General features: G+C 46.3%; 1 protein-coding gene and 1 long non-coding RNA gene across 3 annotated transcripts in view; one reads left to right on the forward strand and one right to left on the reverse strand.

The window, feature by feature from the left end:
* The window catches only part of CDH20 (cadherin 20), a 155,100-nt gene extending 142,890 nt beyond the window's left edge, over positions 1-12,210 (forward strand). For both annotated transcript variants that reach the window (XM_083623818.1, XM_083623819.1), the window contains exons 9-12: positions 261-382; positions 3,045-3,162; positions 9,577-9,828; positions 10,610-12,210. In XM_083623818.1, coding sequence (XP_083479944.1) covers positions 261-382; positions 3,045-3,162; positions 9,577-9,828; positions 10,610-11,109 — 992 coding nt within the window. In that variant the 3' untranslated portion in view covers positions 11,110-12,210. The remainder of the gene's footprint in view (positions 1-260; positions 383-3,044; positions 3,163-9,576; positions 9,829-10,609) is intronic.
* The window catches only part of LOC310767230, a 70,344-nt gene that overhangs the window by 2,127 nt on the left and 50,854 nt on the right, over positions 1-17,363 (reverse strand). Inside the window, exon 3 of the long non-coding RNA XR_014550776.1 lies at positions 8,797-8,870. This is a non-coding gene — a long non-coding RNA (uncharacterized lncRNA). The remainder of the gene's footprint in view (positions 1-8,796; positions 8,871-17,363) is intronic.

Consider the following 17,363-nt stretch of genomic DNA (forward strand, 5'->3'; position numbering starts at 1 on the left):
ATTGCAGAGTTGGAAGGGTCCTTGAGGGTCATCTGGTCCATCCCTCTGCCCACAGCTGTCCCTGGTGGGCTCGAAACTTCTAGACACATCAAGTAATGAAACCAGAGCTTCAAGAGCTCAACATGTGCTGTAACACACTGCAGGTCTGCCTGCTCTTCTTGGGCAACCGCAACTCTCAAATGTAATGCATGGCACCAAGATTAATATACACCAGGACCAAGCCACTCTGATTTTTTTTGCTTCGTTCTACCTTCTTTCAGACAACCCCTCGCAGGTTGGCAGTGTTTCTGTCACGATAAGAGTGCTGGATGTGAATGACAACGCTCCAGAATTCTCCAGGTTCTACGAGGCTTTTGTATGTGAAAATGCCAAAGCCGGACAGGTGAGAGAAGCTATGAAAAACTGCACCATCTTCTGTGTGAATACTCCACTGTATAGCCTGAGCTTACAAAATTAGAGGGATTTAAGGGTACTGCCTGTGGACCCAAGGCTTTATTTCCCCAGGTGAACTCGCCAGAACTCAGGTGGGTGTGATTGCCATTCTGAGAGAAAGAGGGAGGCATTCATGGTGAGTTCCAGCACCTCTTTTTCTAGAAAATTAGCACTGTGCGGACCGATGAATTAATGTTTTGTGCAATGCCAGCACAGCAAGAGGTAAAGGGACCCCTGACTATTAAGTCCAGTCGCGAATGACTCTGGGGTTGTGGCACTCATCTCGCTTTACAGGCCAAGGGAGCCGGTGTTTGTCCGCTCCACAGACAGTTTTTCCAGGTCATGTGGCCAGCATGACTAAGCTGCTTCTGGCACAATGGAACACTGAAACCAGAGCAGCGCACGGAAATGCCATTTACCTTCCCACTGGAGTGGTACCTCTTAATCTACTTGCACTTTTTGGCGTGCTTTCGAACTACTAGGTTGGCAGGAGCTGGCACCGAGCAACGGGAGCTCACCCCGTCACGGGCACTTGAACCACCGACCTTTTGATCAGCAAGCCCAAGGCTCAGTGGTTTAGACCACAGCGCCACCCGCATCCCATGCCAGCATAGTAGTGACTCTTAATATTGCTGCTTCAGAGCTACCAGTGAATTGAGGAATAATGGTGGGTGAACTAGCAGGATGCCAGAGAAGACCCTTTAACTTGGATCAGCTAAATCATTGTGTCCTTTTCACTTCCAGGGTTATTATGCAGGCTTTGGGGTGCAGGTACTGCCAGGGCATGGAGTTTGTTTAACAGTTACCTGGGTTCCTGAGTCCAAAGAACTATTGAGAATTTGTTTTGACTCCATTTTAGCTCATTTCTCACTACCCAGTACAGTTCTGCATATTTCATTCACAGCTACATCTGCAAGAAATCACATATATTAACCTTTCTCTGACATTCTCCGTGGTTAATGTTTACTGTGAAGGTGTCCCCACATGGTCTTGTTTTATATTTAGATACAAGTTGAAACAGCACTTTTTCTTTTCTCCTTTTCCAGTCCAAAATGCAATTAAATACAAATCTGACCATGCAAGCATCCTTCATATGAAAATACAGAATGAGTGATTTACCTCCCTCTTTCTCTTACAATTTTTGGCAGCATGCAAGTATTTGAGTTGCATCCAGTGGATGCACTAACCCAAGGCAGCTCGTCCAACCAATCTTTCTCTTCCCCTCACCCTCACCTCCTGCAGCCTGAAAACCCAACACCAGAAGGCTGGAGAATAAACAGTGGTTGTGCAGAACAGCAATTGAAGGGCATGGGGAGTTGCCTGAAACCAAGACAGAGAGGTCTCATGGCAGCAGAGCTGGAGCAAGATCTCTCTGCTTAATTCCAGCCAGTTCCCCTCTCACACTGCAGCTGCATTACAGGGCAGCCCCTACCATTCAGCCCCCCTTGGACCCTCAGAAGAAGGTTTGTAGTGAAGCACAGGGCAGGAGGGGGAAAGAGAAAGTTCAGTTGCACGAGGTGCCTTCATGCTCATACAACCACTGGGTACAACCCTTTGGATTTGCAAGGCTCTTCTTGAAGCAGAAGTTGTGTCTAGGAGGTATAATCTCTCCTAGGGTTACATGCAAAGGGACGCGGGTGGCATTGTGGGTTAAACCACAGAGCCTAGGAATTGCCGATAAGAAGGTCGGCGGTTCGAGTCCCCGTGACGGGGTGAGCTCCCGTTGCTCGGTCCCTGCTCCTGCCAACCTAGCAGTTCAAAAGCACGTCAAAGTGCAAATAGATAAATAGGTACCACTCCGGCGGAAAGGTAAACGGTGTTTCCGTGCGCTGCTCTGGTTCGCCAGTAGCAGCTTAGTCATGCTGGCCACATGACCCGGAAGCTGTATGACGGCTCCCTCAGCCAGTAAAGCGAGATGAGCGCCGCAACCCCAGAGTCGGTCACGACTGGACCTAATGGTCAGGGGTCCCTTTACCTTTACCTTTAGGGTTAGGTTACATGCAAAGTTTCTTTAGGTTGGAGTCCTATGATCCTGGTGGGCATCCTCAGGGCCACAGGCTAGTTCAGATCTTCCTCCCTGAGAGATGGAGACAGATCTTGAAAGCCTCCCACTCCATAACCTCAGCAGCTCTTGCCTGACCAAGGTCAAAGCTCCAGTGTCATAGACTCAGAATTGCAAAGTTGGAAGGGACCACAAGGAATGCAGGAATCTTTTGTCCAACGTGGGCCTCAAACCCATGACCCTGAGGTTAAGAGTCTCAAGCTCTACCCACTGAGCTATCAGAAAGGGGGCGTGCTGGAGAAGGTTCACAGGCATACCAGGGACTGAACCTGTGACCTCCTACACACAAAGCGTACGCTCCGTCTCCTGTCTATGGGACATCCAAATGTTAATTTGCCCTTCTCATATTTTAGCCAGCTTAGGTTCGCCCATTCTGTTTTTAATCATTTCACTCACCATTGATTCTGGCAACATATTGATTACCTTCATAGATCCCTGCTCCCTCAAGAAGATGAATCTGGGCTTGGCTTTTCATTGCAATCCTGAAACACAGCTTTCTCCTGCACTGGAGCTCTCATCAGACCCTTTGTTTTGCTCTCCCCTCCTGCAGCTGATTCAGACAGTGAGCGCGATTGACCAGGACGACCCACAAGAGGGACAGCACTTCTACTATAGCTTGGCTCCCGAGGCAGCTAACAACCCCAACTTTACTCTAAGGGACAATCAAGGTAATTGGAGCGGACACCCATTTGTTTCGCTAACTAACGTCTTCTGCAGTGAGTTGGTCTTCGGAGGCTTGGACTTAGCACTGCGTCACGAGACTGCCATTGCAAATGATGCCAAGTGACACCTGCTCCTTAAGGGCAGCAATAAAATGACATATTATTTTACACTTTGAACAGTTAATCCAGAAATTTCCCCCTGTCTACATATTTCTCAGTGACAGGTTCTCTTATTTTGAGGAAATGTGCCAATGTCGTGCAAATTCAAGCCTTGTTTGTCATGCTCGTGGGCACCTTCTCTGAATGTTACCCTGCTCAAAATGCTTTAAAGGTCAGGCTTATAACTGGAATTGCAGGGGAAATCTAGGGGGTTATTATTTGGCTCTTTCCCCACACCCACCCAGAGCACAGAAAACAGCATTTCCTAGGTACTTAAGAAGCGAGGAGTTCGCGTCCCCAGATGCTGTCCCCCACCTCACTCTGGAAGCCAGATCTCAGTTCAAGGAAAACACATGACAACATATTTGGGATTAAAATGGCTACAACTTTATTAAATTTCAGATAGCTTAGGCATTGGGCGTATATCCCTCTCAGCCCCCAGCTGGGGGTCTGAGGCAAGATAGGGTCAATCGGGAATATGGGGACACTCAGGACCGGATTTTGATGAGACCCTAAGCTACTGAAGGTAATGGGACCCTTTATATGTCCAGCTGTCCTTTGTCAACAACAAATTGTCACTGTTTTTTGTGTTGAATATATGCTATGTGGTAATTTATGGACCTAATAGGTCCATACACAACACAAAACACTCTTGCTATATGTAGGTTTTATTTCATTTGTTTTTTATATTATATTTTGGAAATGTACACCCAGGTTGTTTTTTTCCTTTAAATTTTTTTTGGGGGGGGGCCCAAGAGAGCCTTAGCTTATTCGTAAATCCGGCACTGGGGACACTGCAAAACTTGCATTTACACAGCTGGCCCCCTCCTGCATTACTGAGGGGAGCTCAGTGGCCCACTGCTGTGTGCTTGTGGTCAGAGACTCCCCTCAGGACCCCTCTAACGGGGAACCCTGATATTGCCACCACAAAAAAGGGTGAGTCACCACGACACCCCTTCCTCGGTTGTTGAACTAAAGGATTCCACCCAAGGCCTAAAACCGCCGAGTTTGTGACAATTGCTACGGGGAAGGCAAAACCTGCAGCGCAGGGGAAATTCCTTCCCGGCTCTGAAAAACAGCAGTCCGACCATAGCAATGCCCCTGGACCTGGAAAGGAAAAAGCCTGGAAAAAAGAAAATATTGGAGGAAGGGCTGGGTGGTTGACGCTGTGGGGCTGACTGTGCTGCAGGCACCAGCGTGGGGCCCCTTTTATCCTCTAGGAGTGGACTGGAGTAAAGCCTGCTCAGTCCCAGTCTGCTCCTCTTGCCCCCATCCCACAGAGAGGCCCATTTGAAAAGGGCTTTTTGGCAGGAGCCCAGAAAAACTCTGTGGCAACCAAGGGGGTGGGGTGCAGCAGTGTGGCTGCAAGAGGATGGTGAGGCCGGATGGTGGGCCGCAAACCTCACCCACCACCAGACCCAGTGAGCAGATACAGTCATACCTTGGGTTACAGATGCTTCAGATTGCGCACTGCGCCGAACCCGGAAGTACCAAAACAGGTTTCTTCCAGGTTTTGGCGCTTGCGCATGCGCAGAAGCACCGAATTGCAACCCGTGCGTGCACAGACACACAGGTTGCAAACGTGCCTCCTGCACAGATCATGTTCACAACCCGAGCATCCACTGTACTTCCAACTGCATGTGTAGAGAGGAGCATACAGTTGGAATGGCAAGTAGAATGCAAGAGGACCTCCGTATAATATGCCTGAGGAGTGTCCTGTTCCAAGATACTGCATTCCATTTTACCCCACCCAGTGCAAGTCAACCAGAATGCTCAGTCATCAGTGGCCTGTTTTGCGGGTGTTTTGACTCCTTTTTTTACAATATATATAATTAATAATTTCAAGTATAATTTGCTACTTTGCTCCTGGTGCATGGATAGTGCCATTTCGGACTTACTTATTTCTTACGCTTTTATATTGCCCACCAAGCCAAGTTCTCTGAGCCGTTTGCCTAAACCATAAAATAAAATCCACAATAGAACACTTAAGGCCGTGTACACACATCTCCATTTACTCCGGCTTCTAGTGCTATGTGTTATGTGCAGGTGACAGCACACACAGAGATGACAACTTCATGAATAAGAGTTGGGGGGCGCAGGTGCAGGGAAACCCAACAGGTAATGTGCACCAGGTGAGGACATCCATCCCCCCCCCCCTTTAGTGCATACAACCATGTGCAGATGCGACTTGAAACTCAGCAGGGAAAAACTGCCTCACTTGCATTTTAAACTGCTAATTCATACATAGCCCGAAATAACATCACAGAAGCCTAGCAAAACAAACTAAAACCAGCACCAAACCCTAGTGAAAACCATTAAAACACAGCAAAACTGGTACAAAAACTGAAGCACCTGATAGATCATTATTATAAGGACTGGCACACCGAGAATTGCATTTGCTGTTAGCATGGTATGGAATGAGGTGGCATAGAAATAAACAGCGCTGTAGCATCACCTAGTGGTAAAAACAATCTTCATAACATTAGGAAAAGCAGGAGGAGTAGAGATTTATGAAGCCTCCAGTAATTTCACGGGTGGCGCTGTGGTCTAAACCACTGAGCCTAGGACTTGCCAATCGGAAGGTCGGCGATTCGAATCCCTGCGACAGGGTGAGCTCCCATTGCTCGGTCCCAGCTCCTGCCAACCTAGCAGTTCGAAAGCACGTCAAAGTGCAAGTAGATAAATAGGTACTGCTGCGGCGGGAAGGTAAATGATGTTTCTGTGCGCTGCTCTGGTTTCGCCAGAAGCTGCTTAGTCATTCTGGCCACATGACCCAGAAAAACTGTCTGCATACAAATGTCAGCTCCCTTGGCCAGTAAAGCGAGATGAGCGCCGCAACCCCAGAGTCATCCGCAACCAGACTTAACTATCAGGGGTCCTTTACCTTTACCTTTTTTTAGCATCACCTAGTGGTGAAAACAATCTTCATAACATTAGGGAAAGCAGGGGGAGTAGAGATTTATGAAATCTCCAGTTATTTCCATGTACATCAAATCACAGTTACCTTGCTGAAAAGCGACATAAAATGTTCAGGATATTTTCTTCACAACAGCAGACATGTAATTTTCACATAGATGTTTTTCTTTGGATGGTTAGAGCGCTATTCTGTTTAGCATTTGCCCATTGCAATAAAGTGATTCTATTATATATCGTACATCATCTGAAAGGCTGATCGGCATGTCACTGTGCATGCTGTACACTGATGATGATCCTCCACTTCCTTTTCACCCAGTCCCTCCCCAGCATAGCTGGTCCTCTATTTGGGGTTCATCTAATCAGGTCCGGCCCTACCATTAAGCAAAGTAAGTTAGCTTCCTCAGGCAGCTGGTTTTGGAAGTCAAGAAAGGGCAACAAAATTAACAACAATTAATTTAGGGGGTGTTTTTTTTGTTTTAACTGCTAGAGAGTTTTAGAAGCATTTCTGGTATTTCCTGCCTCAGGTGCCAAAACAACTTGGCCAGCCTTGCATACTACACCCAAGGTACCACTTGCTTCTCTGCCTCAGGCAGCAAAATGTCTTGGGCTGGCCCCCTGCCTCTTAAATTCAGAGGATAGATATGAATGCAGTCCTGGGTATTCAGTGGGGCAAAGGAATAATCTAATTATTCAGAGGAATCTGCATATCAAATGTTTTGAAGAATTCTAAAAATTCTAAATATTAGCAAATCTTCTCTCCTTAGATGACAAAACGAAAATCTACTTCAGTAAGTAAGAAGTGTCTTCTTGCATCAGCATGTTCTAGCACTAAGCTGCCTATATCGGTTATTTTGAAACAGCTGCCAAAGTTTCGAGGGCATTGCCTTGCTAGAACACACTGTGACCTTGTCTTCCTTTTTTGAACATGCGTTGCTGATGAGGTTGAAAGAAACCATCACTACAGCATTGGGTGATCCAGGCTCACTTCATCCTTGAGGCAATGTGTTGAGAGAGAGAAATTTGGGGAGAATTATCAGCATCAGATGTACTTCCCACCGCCACCAAGCAAACAAGTGGTGTAATTTGGAGTGACAGCAATGAGTGAATTGCTGTTCCTTGTGTTTTGTTTTGAAGATCAGTTTTCAAGCACAGCCATTGTATCAGTCACAAGAGCAGATATTGATCCTGACCTGTGGCACTTAAATGTTCATTTAAACATTGAACCCTTGTCATCTTTTAAATAGGGGGGGGGGGGATCTCAGAACAGTGAATCAGGAAAATGTTTGGTTTTAGAAATGCTAGATGTCAGAATAAAATAGAAACTTTGGTATTTATTACTTTATAATCAGCAATTAAAATAAAATAAAAATAAACTTCAAAAAAAATGGGGCAGGAGAGTTTGTGGTGGAACTCCCACTATTAAGTCTTGGTGGGTTGTGCCTCCTTCCCCCCCCCTTCTACATTCTATCCCTCTGGGAGGGAAATAAGTCCTCCATCTCTGAGGCTGATATAGTTTCTGGTTGTGTTTGGGGGCATGTCAGGCTTAACAAGGGAATTTAGAATCCTAGAGATCCTTGCGGGCCCCAGACTGGTCTTCAATGCTGTCACCAAGCCACCCCATTTTCAGCCCCAGGACAGGCAGGGCAGTGGAAACCTTTGCTGCTAACCAGAGCGGACCTCTGGTTTCAGGACCTCCCCCTCTGCTCTCATAGGTAAGGTAAAGGGACCCCTGACCATTAGGTCCAGTCATGGCCGACTCTGGGGTTGCGGCGCTCATCTCGCTTTATTGGCCGAGGGAGCCGGCATACAGCTTCCAGGTCATGTGGCCAGCATGACTAAGCCGCTTCTTGTGCACAGAAAAACCGTTTACCTTCCCGCCGGAGCGGTACCTATTTATCTACTTGCACTTTGAGGTGCTTTCGAACTGCTGGGTTGGACCGAGCAATGGGAGCTCACCCCGTCGCGGGGATTCAAACCGCCGACCTTCTGATCGGCAAGTCCTAGAGGTCCAAAATATTCTATGGACTCAAGAACTCCCAGGCCCTGTAGGATTGCACCCTGCACTGTACAATGCAAATACTCTTCAATAACTATCACTATAAAGTAGGCCTATACACTGATTGGCCCTCACCAATAGTGCCAGGGTTGACTTTGCAGAAACAAAAAAATCAATTTTCAAATGCATAAAACGATCATTCTAGCTCACAAAAACATTTGTATATTTGCCTGCCCAGGTCATGCATTACCACTGTGATGCGTCTGCCACCAAACTGCTAGTTCCCTTCGGTCAGGATCCGTGTCACTGCAGCAGTGTATGCAAGTGCTGAGCACCCATATTATATGGTTGCTACCACCACTATTGCCCACTCTTGGCAAGGGATGTAACTTTATGCTCTCTGAACAAGACTTCTATGATCAGCACACGTGTCTGTTATTACCTGACCATGCCAAAGCAGGTTGTTTTGCTAGCAGTCTTGGCAGTGTATGTATGGGTAGAGAATTGGCACAAGTAAACATTTTCCAACAGAGTAGATTTCAGTATATACAGTATTTAGAGATACCTACTTTTCATGCCAATTCGGTAGGGGAATGTCTGTCTCTCTTAAGTGATAGAATACTGCAATGGCCGCTATCCAGTGCTGAAACATAAAAAAGAGAGAGCGCTTTAGATTTCTGACATCCATGTCTTATCCCATCATGTTACTTGCAAACAGTACTTATGGCATCAAATCACTGTGGCATCTTATCGTGCGCAAACAAGGTTTGGCACAAATGCATTGCACTTGAATTGTCAATCTGTCAACAAGCCTGGAAATTTCCATAGCGGTTGGTGCACCAGATGCCTGCCCTGACATTAAGCTTGTCAAAAAAATAAATAAAAGGGATGGAAAGGGATAAATGCTGCTAACCTCTAAGAAACCACCTTGGTTTGCTTTTCATCCTGCTTAGCCATCAGGAGACTTTGACAATAAATCTAGCTAAACTCCTGCTCAACCCCAAGCCCTCTACTTCGGTCAAATGTACACCCTCCAACGTCTGAGAAAGTGGAATCACAAGTTTGATAGTAAAGAGAGAAAAGGGTCTGAATTTAGGGTGCATGTCAGTGTGCAAATCCTAGTATCTTAGAGCTGCGTGTTTCTCTAGCATTTTGTCACATGCTTCATTTTCTCTCCTTTGCCCACTTTCACACAAGGTAAGCACAGCAGCGGCAGGCCCAAGTAAATATAGCATTCTAAATGTATGGATCCAAAGCAAAATAGTTTAATAGCATCTAACTCCAATTGATTTTTTTTTTTTTACATTGCAAATCAATACTGACATCTTTTATTTCCCCCCACCTTCTAGACAACACAGCTTGGATTTTAACCAGGAGATCAGGCTTCCGGCAGCATGAGCAGAATATCTTTTACCTTCCTATCCTCATAGTTGATAATGGGCGCCCCATGCTGAGTAGCACTGGGACGGTAACCATCCACGTTTGCAGCTGCGACGACAAGGGTCTTGTGATGTCCTGCAATGCAGAGGCCTATGTGCTCCCTGTCAGCCTGAGTAGAGGAGCTCTTATTGCCATTCTAGCCTGCATCTTTGTCTTGCTAGGTAAATATACGTATCGTTTCTTAAATTAAGAGTAACACCATCTGTTCTTCAGGCACAATAGAGGCGGCCACCATGCTTACTAGAATGCAGTGCCAATAAAAGCAATGTTCTAAAAATAGGCAAGCTTTCGAAAAGGCTTTCTCATTAACGTTTTGTGTAAAGTACCGTTCTTAGTTGATTTGACTTGTATTTGATTTAGGGCATGTTCCAGCAACTTGCAGGTACAGTTTCGCTACCATAACCCTAGGCAATAGCTACGACAATTCACCATTGTATGGGGGTGGCAAGTGACTTCTTTGGCCTTGAAAGTGGCCATGGGCATTTTGGGCATCCTGTTTTTCAAGCTGCAATTGACATTTCCCTTTTCATGAAAACTGGGTTATGTTCACAGTGTTAATGAGACCTTCCAAAAAATGCCTGCTTGGAACTAGAAGTGATCTGCAAAACTCAACTGACCTTTCCGTGAACTAGATATAACTGAGAAGGTAAATGCAGCAAGCACTCCCTTAGCATTTAGCACAGAATGAGGTAGCAGATACCCCCCAGGGTAAAATCTGCCTCCCTCAATACTGCTTGCTTTAAGTCTAATGCTGTGCATCCATCCTAAAATATTGCCCAGTCCTGCCACTTACATGCTGTTTGTGTTTTGCTTTGTCCTTTGCCACCATGGATGTTGCTGCTACATCAAGGGCAAGAATGGTCGGTGGGAAAGGGTGGACAGCATCTGTTGTGGAGGCTGACTGTGCTCTAAAAGTCTTGCATTCTGGCTTGCTCCCTCTAGTGCTGGTACTGCTGATCTTGTCCATGAGAAGGCACAGGAAGCAGCCGTACATCATTGATGAAGACGAGAACATCCACGAGAACATCGTTCGGTACGACGACGAGGGGGGTGGGGAGGAAGACACGGAGGCCTTTGACATCGCGGCCCTGTGGAACCCGAGGGAGGCTCAAGTGGTGCTGAAGAGCAGGCAGGACATGATGCCGGAAATCGAAAGCCTCTCCAGATACGTTCCTCAAGCCTGCACGGTGGACAGCAGCGTTCACAGCTACGTGTTGGCCAAGCTCTACGAAGCCGACATGGACCTCTGGGCCCCTCCCTTTGACTCTCTCCAGACGTACATGTTTGAGGGCAACGGCTCTGTGGCCGAGTCACTCAGTTCCTTGCAGTCTGCGTCCACGGACTCAGAGCAGAGCTACGACTATCTGACGGACTGGGGGCCCCGCTTCAAAAAGCTGGCCGAAATGTACGGCGCCACAGAAGGGAACGGGGCCCTCTGGTAACCAAGAGGCAAAGGCAGAGTACTACTCGGGTACTCGGCGCAGCCACCCGAATTTGTACTCAGTCAGATACTGAGGACACGGGTGAGGTGGCCTCCTACAAATAGCAATATGGTGCTTGAGGGAGAATGCAGAAGAGGAGTGGAAATAAGTAAGAGCTCTCTCTGGATCAGCTTTACTCAGTTACATTAAGCTACATTTGTAAACGGCGAGAAACAGAAAAGAAAAGGGGTGGGGTGGGAGCATTTCCTGGGTGGTTCTTTATTTTCATGGCTACACTTGAAAGCTGCACTCCTGAAATAGAATGACACTATTCTCCTTTGCATATTTTTTTTTTAAATCCATGACAGCTTATTATGTTCTTTGCATCTGGGTGCAAAGACCCGTAATTTTCAGTTCTTGAGGAAATTGTCTGCAGAAAGCCTTCCCCAGTGGAGGATGCCCTCCTTTCCCAGCTCGGTTTACAAAGCAGTCGCTCTCTGGCAAATTCAAGAAGGCACAAGACAATAGAACAAAAAACATGAAACTGGGGGTTTCTGTCACCAGCAAGAGCCCTTCAGCTCCCTAAAAAGGGGCCTGGCTTTTGCAATCTTGCACAGCAGAAGAGTCTGAGCGATGGGATGTGGGAAGCAGTTGAATGCACTCAACTTGAATAACAACTGACCTGTGTGTCATATGCATTAATACTAATATCAAATTAATGTATTTTGAGTCTCCTCGGCTTTTAAAAACTGTGACTCAGAATTAAACCGGGGGAGGGGGGAGATGCCTCTTTTTGCACTGTCGATGTTTCTTCCATGTGCCAAATGTGAAAATCAGATACAACCAGTGAAAGCCAAATAAAGAAAAGAAAATTATATGATAACCATATGGGGTTAAGAGGGGCTTTCCCAAACTATGCGAGATCAAACTGAGGGAAGTTTACACTGTAGGTAACCTACTTGAACAAATGCAGTATTATAGAGGAATAAATGGATGTAATAAATATTCCATATATAAGTTTTGTATATTTGTTAATAATTTTGGTAATAAATATAATGTGCTGGATACAGTACAGTACCTTAGAACCTCTTTTAATAAAAGTTAAACTGAAAGAAAAAAATATATGAAGATGGTGTTTTGGATGTTTCATCAACCATGTGTGAGACCCAAAGAGCTTCAAGGCTCAGCCCCTCCAACCCACCCTGCGTATTCCTTCCCGTATGCAATGTCACAAAATGCTTACACAACCCATACTTTCAAAAGGTGGCATAGGTGAATGCCATATGTGAAACACAGGTCTAAAACAGCACTTCACTTCAGTTCCACTGCTTTCTCCCAATAATGGCCTATATTTGGTGCAGAACACCCAAGCCCCTCTAAAATCAATGGAATTTAAAGAAGCAGTGAAACACTTTAAATTCCACAGATTTCAAGAGGATTAAGGGCCACTGGGTTTTGCAAACTTCCCACATGCATGCAAATCACTGCATGTAGATGTGAAATACACTGGGAAACTGCATCCGCCAGCAGTTTCTCTGCACCTGTGGGTACTTCCAGGTGAGGGACTTAATTCTATAAAAAGATTGTTGTGGGGAGGGAAGGAGGAATTGCAAATGGGTTGTTGGCAACAGGTTTTGTATTTAATAAAAAAATCTTTCCCCCAGAAAGGGTAAAGTGCAGGCTGGCATTTTGATGGCAGTGACATCATGGGGATGCTTCAAAAACAACAACTGGAATTCATGCGGAGCACCAATCCCACAATAAACACCTGCGTAGAGAGCCCTACAAGAGTTGAGCAGGGATGGCATCAGAGCCCCGACCACCTAAAGCAATTACCTCCGTTTGTCTAACGAAAGGGCCAGCCTCGGGTGATAAAGAATCGGAAGGCACGCTTGGCAAATCCACACCGTGATCAACTCCCGCCCGGAAACCGATGTCCCCACTGTGGAAGGACGCGTGGATCCGGAATTGGCCTCCACAGTCACTTACGGACTCATTTTTAGAACCGTGTTTATGGAAGACAATCTTACTTGGCTACAAGTGATCGCCAAAGAAGAAGGAGGACACAGTTAACATGACAGTTTTTTGACATGTCAAATAGCAGCTGACCGGAAGGCTGAGAGGCCTCGGGGTCACTGAGGGCAAGTACAACTCTTTATCTCCTAGCAAATGTCTTCAACAAAAACTCCCTCATCAGAGCTGCTACTTCTGCTACAAAGGAAGCCCCCACTCTTACGGTGGGGATAAGCTGGTGTCTGAACCATACCACTGCAAAGGTGGGTAGGGAATAGGAAGAACAGCTGCTTCACACTTCCTCTGGCCTATTTTGCCCAAGTCAGAAGCTGTCTTGGGGCATTAGCCTGAACACACAATGGTTAAAAGAGTCCAGAGGTGCAGGGCGACACCTACAAGCCTCACTTTCAATGTCCCCACTGTAAGAATGGATTTAGGCACTAGGGAGAGGATATATTGTTTCTTTATTCTTCCTCGGTCACATTTGTGAGTACCATCCTTGGCAGCTTAAACTCAGAAGCTAAGACAAGGTTGATTTAACCTTCAAACAATAATCCAGGATGCTTTAAGGCAGACTGGATTTTCCTAGTATTACTCCTTTTCCCCCACTTAAAAACAATAATCACCCACGTGTCGTTTTACGAAGAAACAAATGTAGTGCTTGCTTACATAATCTAGGGTCTTGAAGCAGCAGTTACAGTAGCAAAATGAAGGCGGGTTTAAAACAACTACCTAAGTAACAAAAGGGATGTGGGTGGTGCTGTGGGTTAAACCACAGAGCCTAGGACTTGCCGATCAGAAGGTCGGCGGTTCGAGTCCCTGTGACAGGGTGAGCACCCATTGCTCAGTCCCTGCTCCTGCCAACCTAGCAGTTCGAAAGCACAACAAAGTGCAAGTAGATAAATAGGTACAGCTACGGCGGGAAGGTAAACAGTGTTTCCATGCGCTGCTCTGGTTCACCAGCTTAGTCATGCTGGCTACATGACCCAGAAGCTGTACGGCAGTTCCCTCGGCCAATAAAGTGAGATGAGCACTGCAACCCCAGAGTCGGCCACGAGTGGACCTAATGGTCAGGGGTCCTTTTACCTTTAAGTAACAGAATGTTCAAAAAATGTGTCTGAGCTGCAGGGCTCAGAGATGCACATGTGATCACCTTGGAAGCATGATGAAGGAAGGGGAGGACTCCCAGGCAGGCAGGAATTATGTAGTGTTACAGCTTCTGGCCAAGGCAGACAAAGGAAGCGATCTCACAGAGCTCTCTCTAGGAAATTTACAGGAAAGCTCTGTGAGCCTCAGCCCCTTCGTGTGCCTCTCTGGCAAAACATGAATTACTGGTTTGACTGCAGTAACATCACACACCCGGGTAGACATGCATAGAAGTTCCTTTTGCACCTTAATAAGAAACACATGGAGGTTGTGCATGGCAGGAAGTAAGATGGGGGCAGTATATACATTCCCAGACCCCTAAGGATCAGGCTAAAGGCCTGAATGGGGCAAATATTACAGAGGGAGAGGAACTCCAAAGGCTGTTGCAATCTGCCCCTCCGCTTGTCATCATGAGATTTGTCAAAAGTCTTATGCTGCCTTGAGGGAAGACCATTGCCTCTGCCCTATCCTTCTACAAAATGTTGCAGAGGAACAACCATTTGATGTCACACAATATTGACAATATGCCTGTTTTTATACTATCCAAGATTCTGGCTCACTAGACTCAGTTATTGCAGTTACTGCAACGATGAGTGTGCCATTTATTTTGTGTGGGTTTTTTTTTTTTTTAGAACACTGTCGCATCAGTATATTCCAAGGGAGCAACTGCTACCAAACAGCTGTTCGCCCTAAGGAAATGAATCGCAACCACACAAAGGTCAGACAAGGATTTTTCCCTCTGCTAGAAGCTATGTTTGAGTACAGAAGCATAGCAATTTGCAGTATTTTGCACAATGCCATTTCCTATGCAACTCGAAATTGGGGAGAGGGGCTGAAGAAAACACAGCTATTATAAAATATTTCAAGTGGGAGCTAAAGCGGCAGTTGTATATTCTTAATTGCCTCAAGACTCCTGGCGCTGCAAATTCTCTATTTGCTGTCTGATACTTCTGTTTCATAAGCTCTTCTTCTTAAGGCACTCACAGATGTTGTTCTAATCAGGGATGGTAAAAGAAATGCAACTCAAAATAACTCTTTTTGTCGGGGGTACTTTTAGTTGGAAGGGCTTGCAAAGCGCTGTTGCACAGTGGACTCGCCTAACTGCTAGCTGATTCTGCTTGTTGTTTTTGGCACCCATCCGTCTCAAGAGACAGTGGAGTGTGCCTCTGGGGGTGAAGTCAAATGGCTGTGTTAGCAGCACCAGAGTGATCTCCCCAGGGCACAAGCCCGGGCAATGTGTATGGAGGTCCTGGGCTGCCCAGATGACAAGACCCTTCTCTCGGCCTCACTGACGTGGTCCAAAGTAAATCAGAGCAATACGTTTGTCACCAGCTGGGCTGTAGGAGTTGCCATAAGGAGGTGTTCAAGGTGTCATCCAACTGTCTTAGGGACTCCACTCCAGATTTGTCTAGGGCAGGCACCCCCTCCAGATGTTTTGGGACTACAACTCCCATCACCCCTCACTAACAGGACCAGTGGTCAGGGATGATGGGAATTGTAGTCCCAAAACATCTGGAGGGCCGAGTTTGGGGATGCCTGGTGTAGGGTTAACCTTAACCTCTAGATCATAAGTGACCATAACTATGATTCGGACTATGGAGTCAGCTACATCAATAAAGAAAATGAGTTTTAAATGCGTTATAACACCATGTCCAGTATACTTGAAGGAGCATCTCCACCCCCATTGTTCTGCCCGGATACTGAAGTCCAGTGCTGAGGGCCTTCTGATGGTTCCCTCGCTACAAGAAGCCAAGTTACAGGGAACCAGGCAGAGGGCCTTCTCGGTAGTGGCACCCGCCCTGTGGAACGCCCTCCCACCAGATGTCAAAGAAAAAAATAACAACCAAACTTTTAGAAGACATCTCAGTAGCCCATTCTGGTTCCAAGCTACTGCAATTTATCCTACTGTTATGAGAAACGTTCCGTGATTCCTCCAGTAGAATTCTGGGAACATATGCATGGAATCTGTGCAACAAAATATTCACAAATATATTAATATAGAGGGGGAATTAGCCGACTGCTTTTATTATATAACTACAGCATGCTACCCTCACAAACCTGGTTGCATCATAATTTAACTTCTTAGCAAGAGGCACTGGGAACGTATTTCGTCATTCCAAAACTGCTCCAGATAGTAGCAGTACCATCAGAGGATCCAAAAAAATCAGGAGAACAGCTCCTGCCAGAGGCATCCTCAAATAAACAAAGGACCTCATAAATAGATTAGAAGAAGAAGAAAGGCGGCATCATTTTTACTGTGAAGCCATTAGATGACAGACAGACACAAATAGAGAAAGTGGTGATAGGTGCTTCAAAGGGAGGAGGTTATGCATTCTGCTATAAGCCCCTATCCTCAAAACAGGCAGGAAGAGTTAACTGTTCACTCTCAGCCAAGAGAAGTGGCTTCTGCAGAAGCAGCTGGACTTGGGGGGTGGGTGAATCTCTCCCATCAGTTCCCCAGCCCCCCTTCTTCCAATTTTTTTTAAAAGCCCACTTCAAGCTGATTCAAAAGGTCGCTCAAAGACATGTCTGCTGCCACAGATGAGGGCACCAGGTGGGCTGGATGTGGGGGGCTTCATTTCCAGATTTCTCTCTCATGCCCCCCCAGCCCAAAATCCTTCACATACTCGATCTACCACTACTTGCTCAGCGAAGACTAAGGTCCCTCTCCTCTCCTTGTGCAGTCTGTGTGGTGACCATAGCAGAAGGAAAGGGTGGCATCCAATTACAATTGATATCTAATATTCCTGGTGTCCAGTCAAAGCTGAGTATGAGCTATACAAAGAGCTGAAAGTCACATTTCTACAGATATAATGGACAGGAGGAAGGCCTCTGTGGACACCAAAGCAGGCATTGGCAGGTGTACAGACACCAATGAGTGTTGCATCGACAACCCTGGCCTCTTGATCCTAGCCATCACAGGTGGTGAAATTGAGTCAGGGAAGGTTGATCAGGTGTTTCCAGGGAACTGCAAATGCTTCCTTGCATTAGGAGGGAGTAGTGCAGCCACGACTGAAAAAGCCAGCCCTAGACTCAATGGATTGCAACAACTATTGCCCCGTCATAAATACTGTATCTTTCGTTCTATAAGAGTCACTTTTCCCCTCCTAAAAAGT

This window comes from Podarcis filfolensis, assembly GCF_964270895.1.
Source record: "Podarcis filfolensis genome assembly, chromosome: 7".
NCBI lineage: Eukaryota > Metazoa > Chordata > Lepidosauria > Squamata > Lacertidae > Podarcis > Podarcis filfolensis.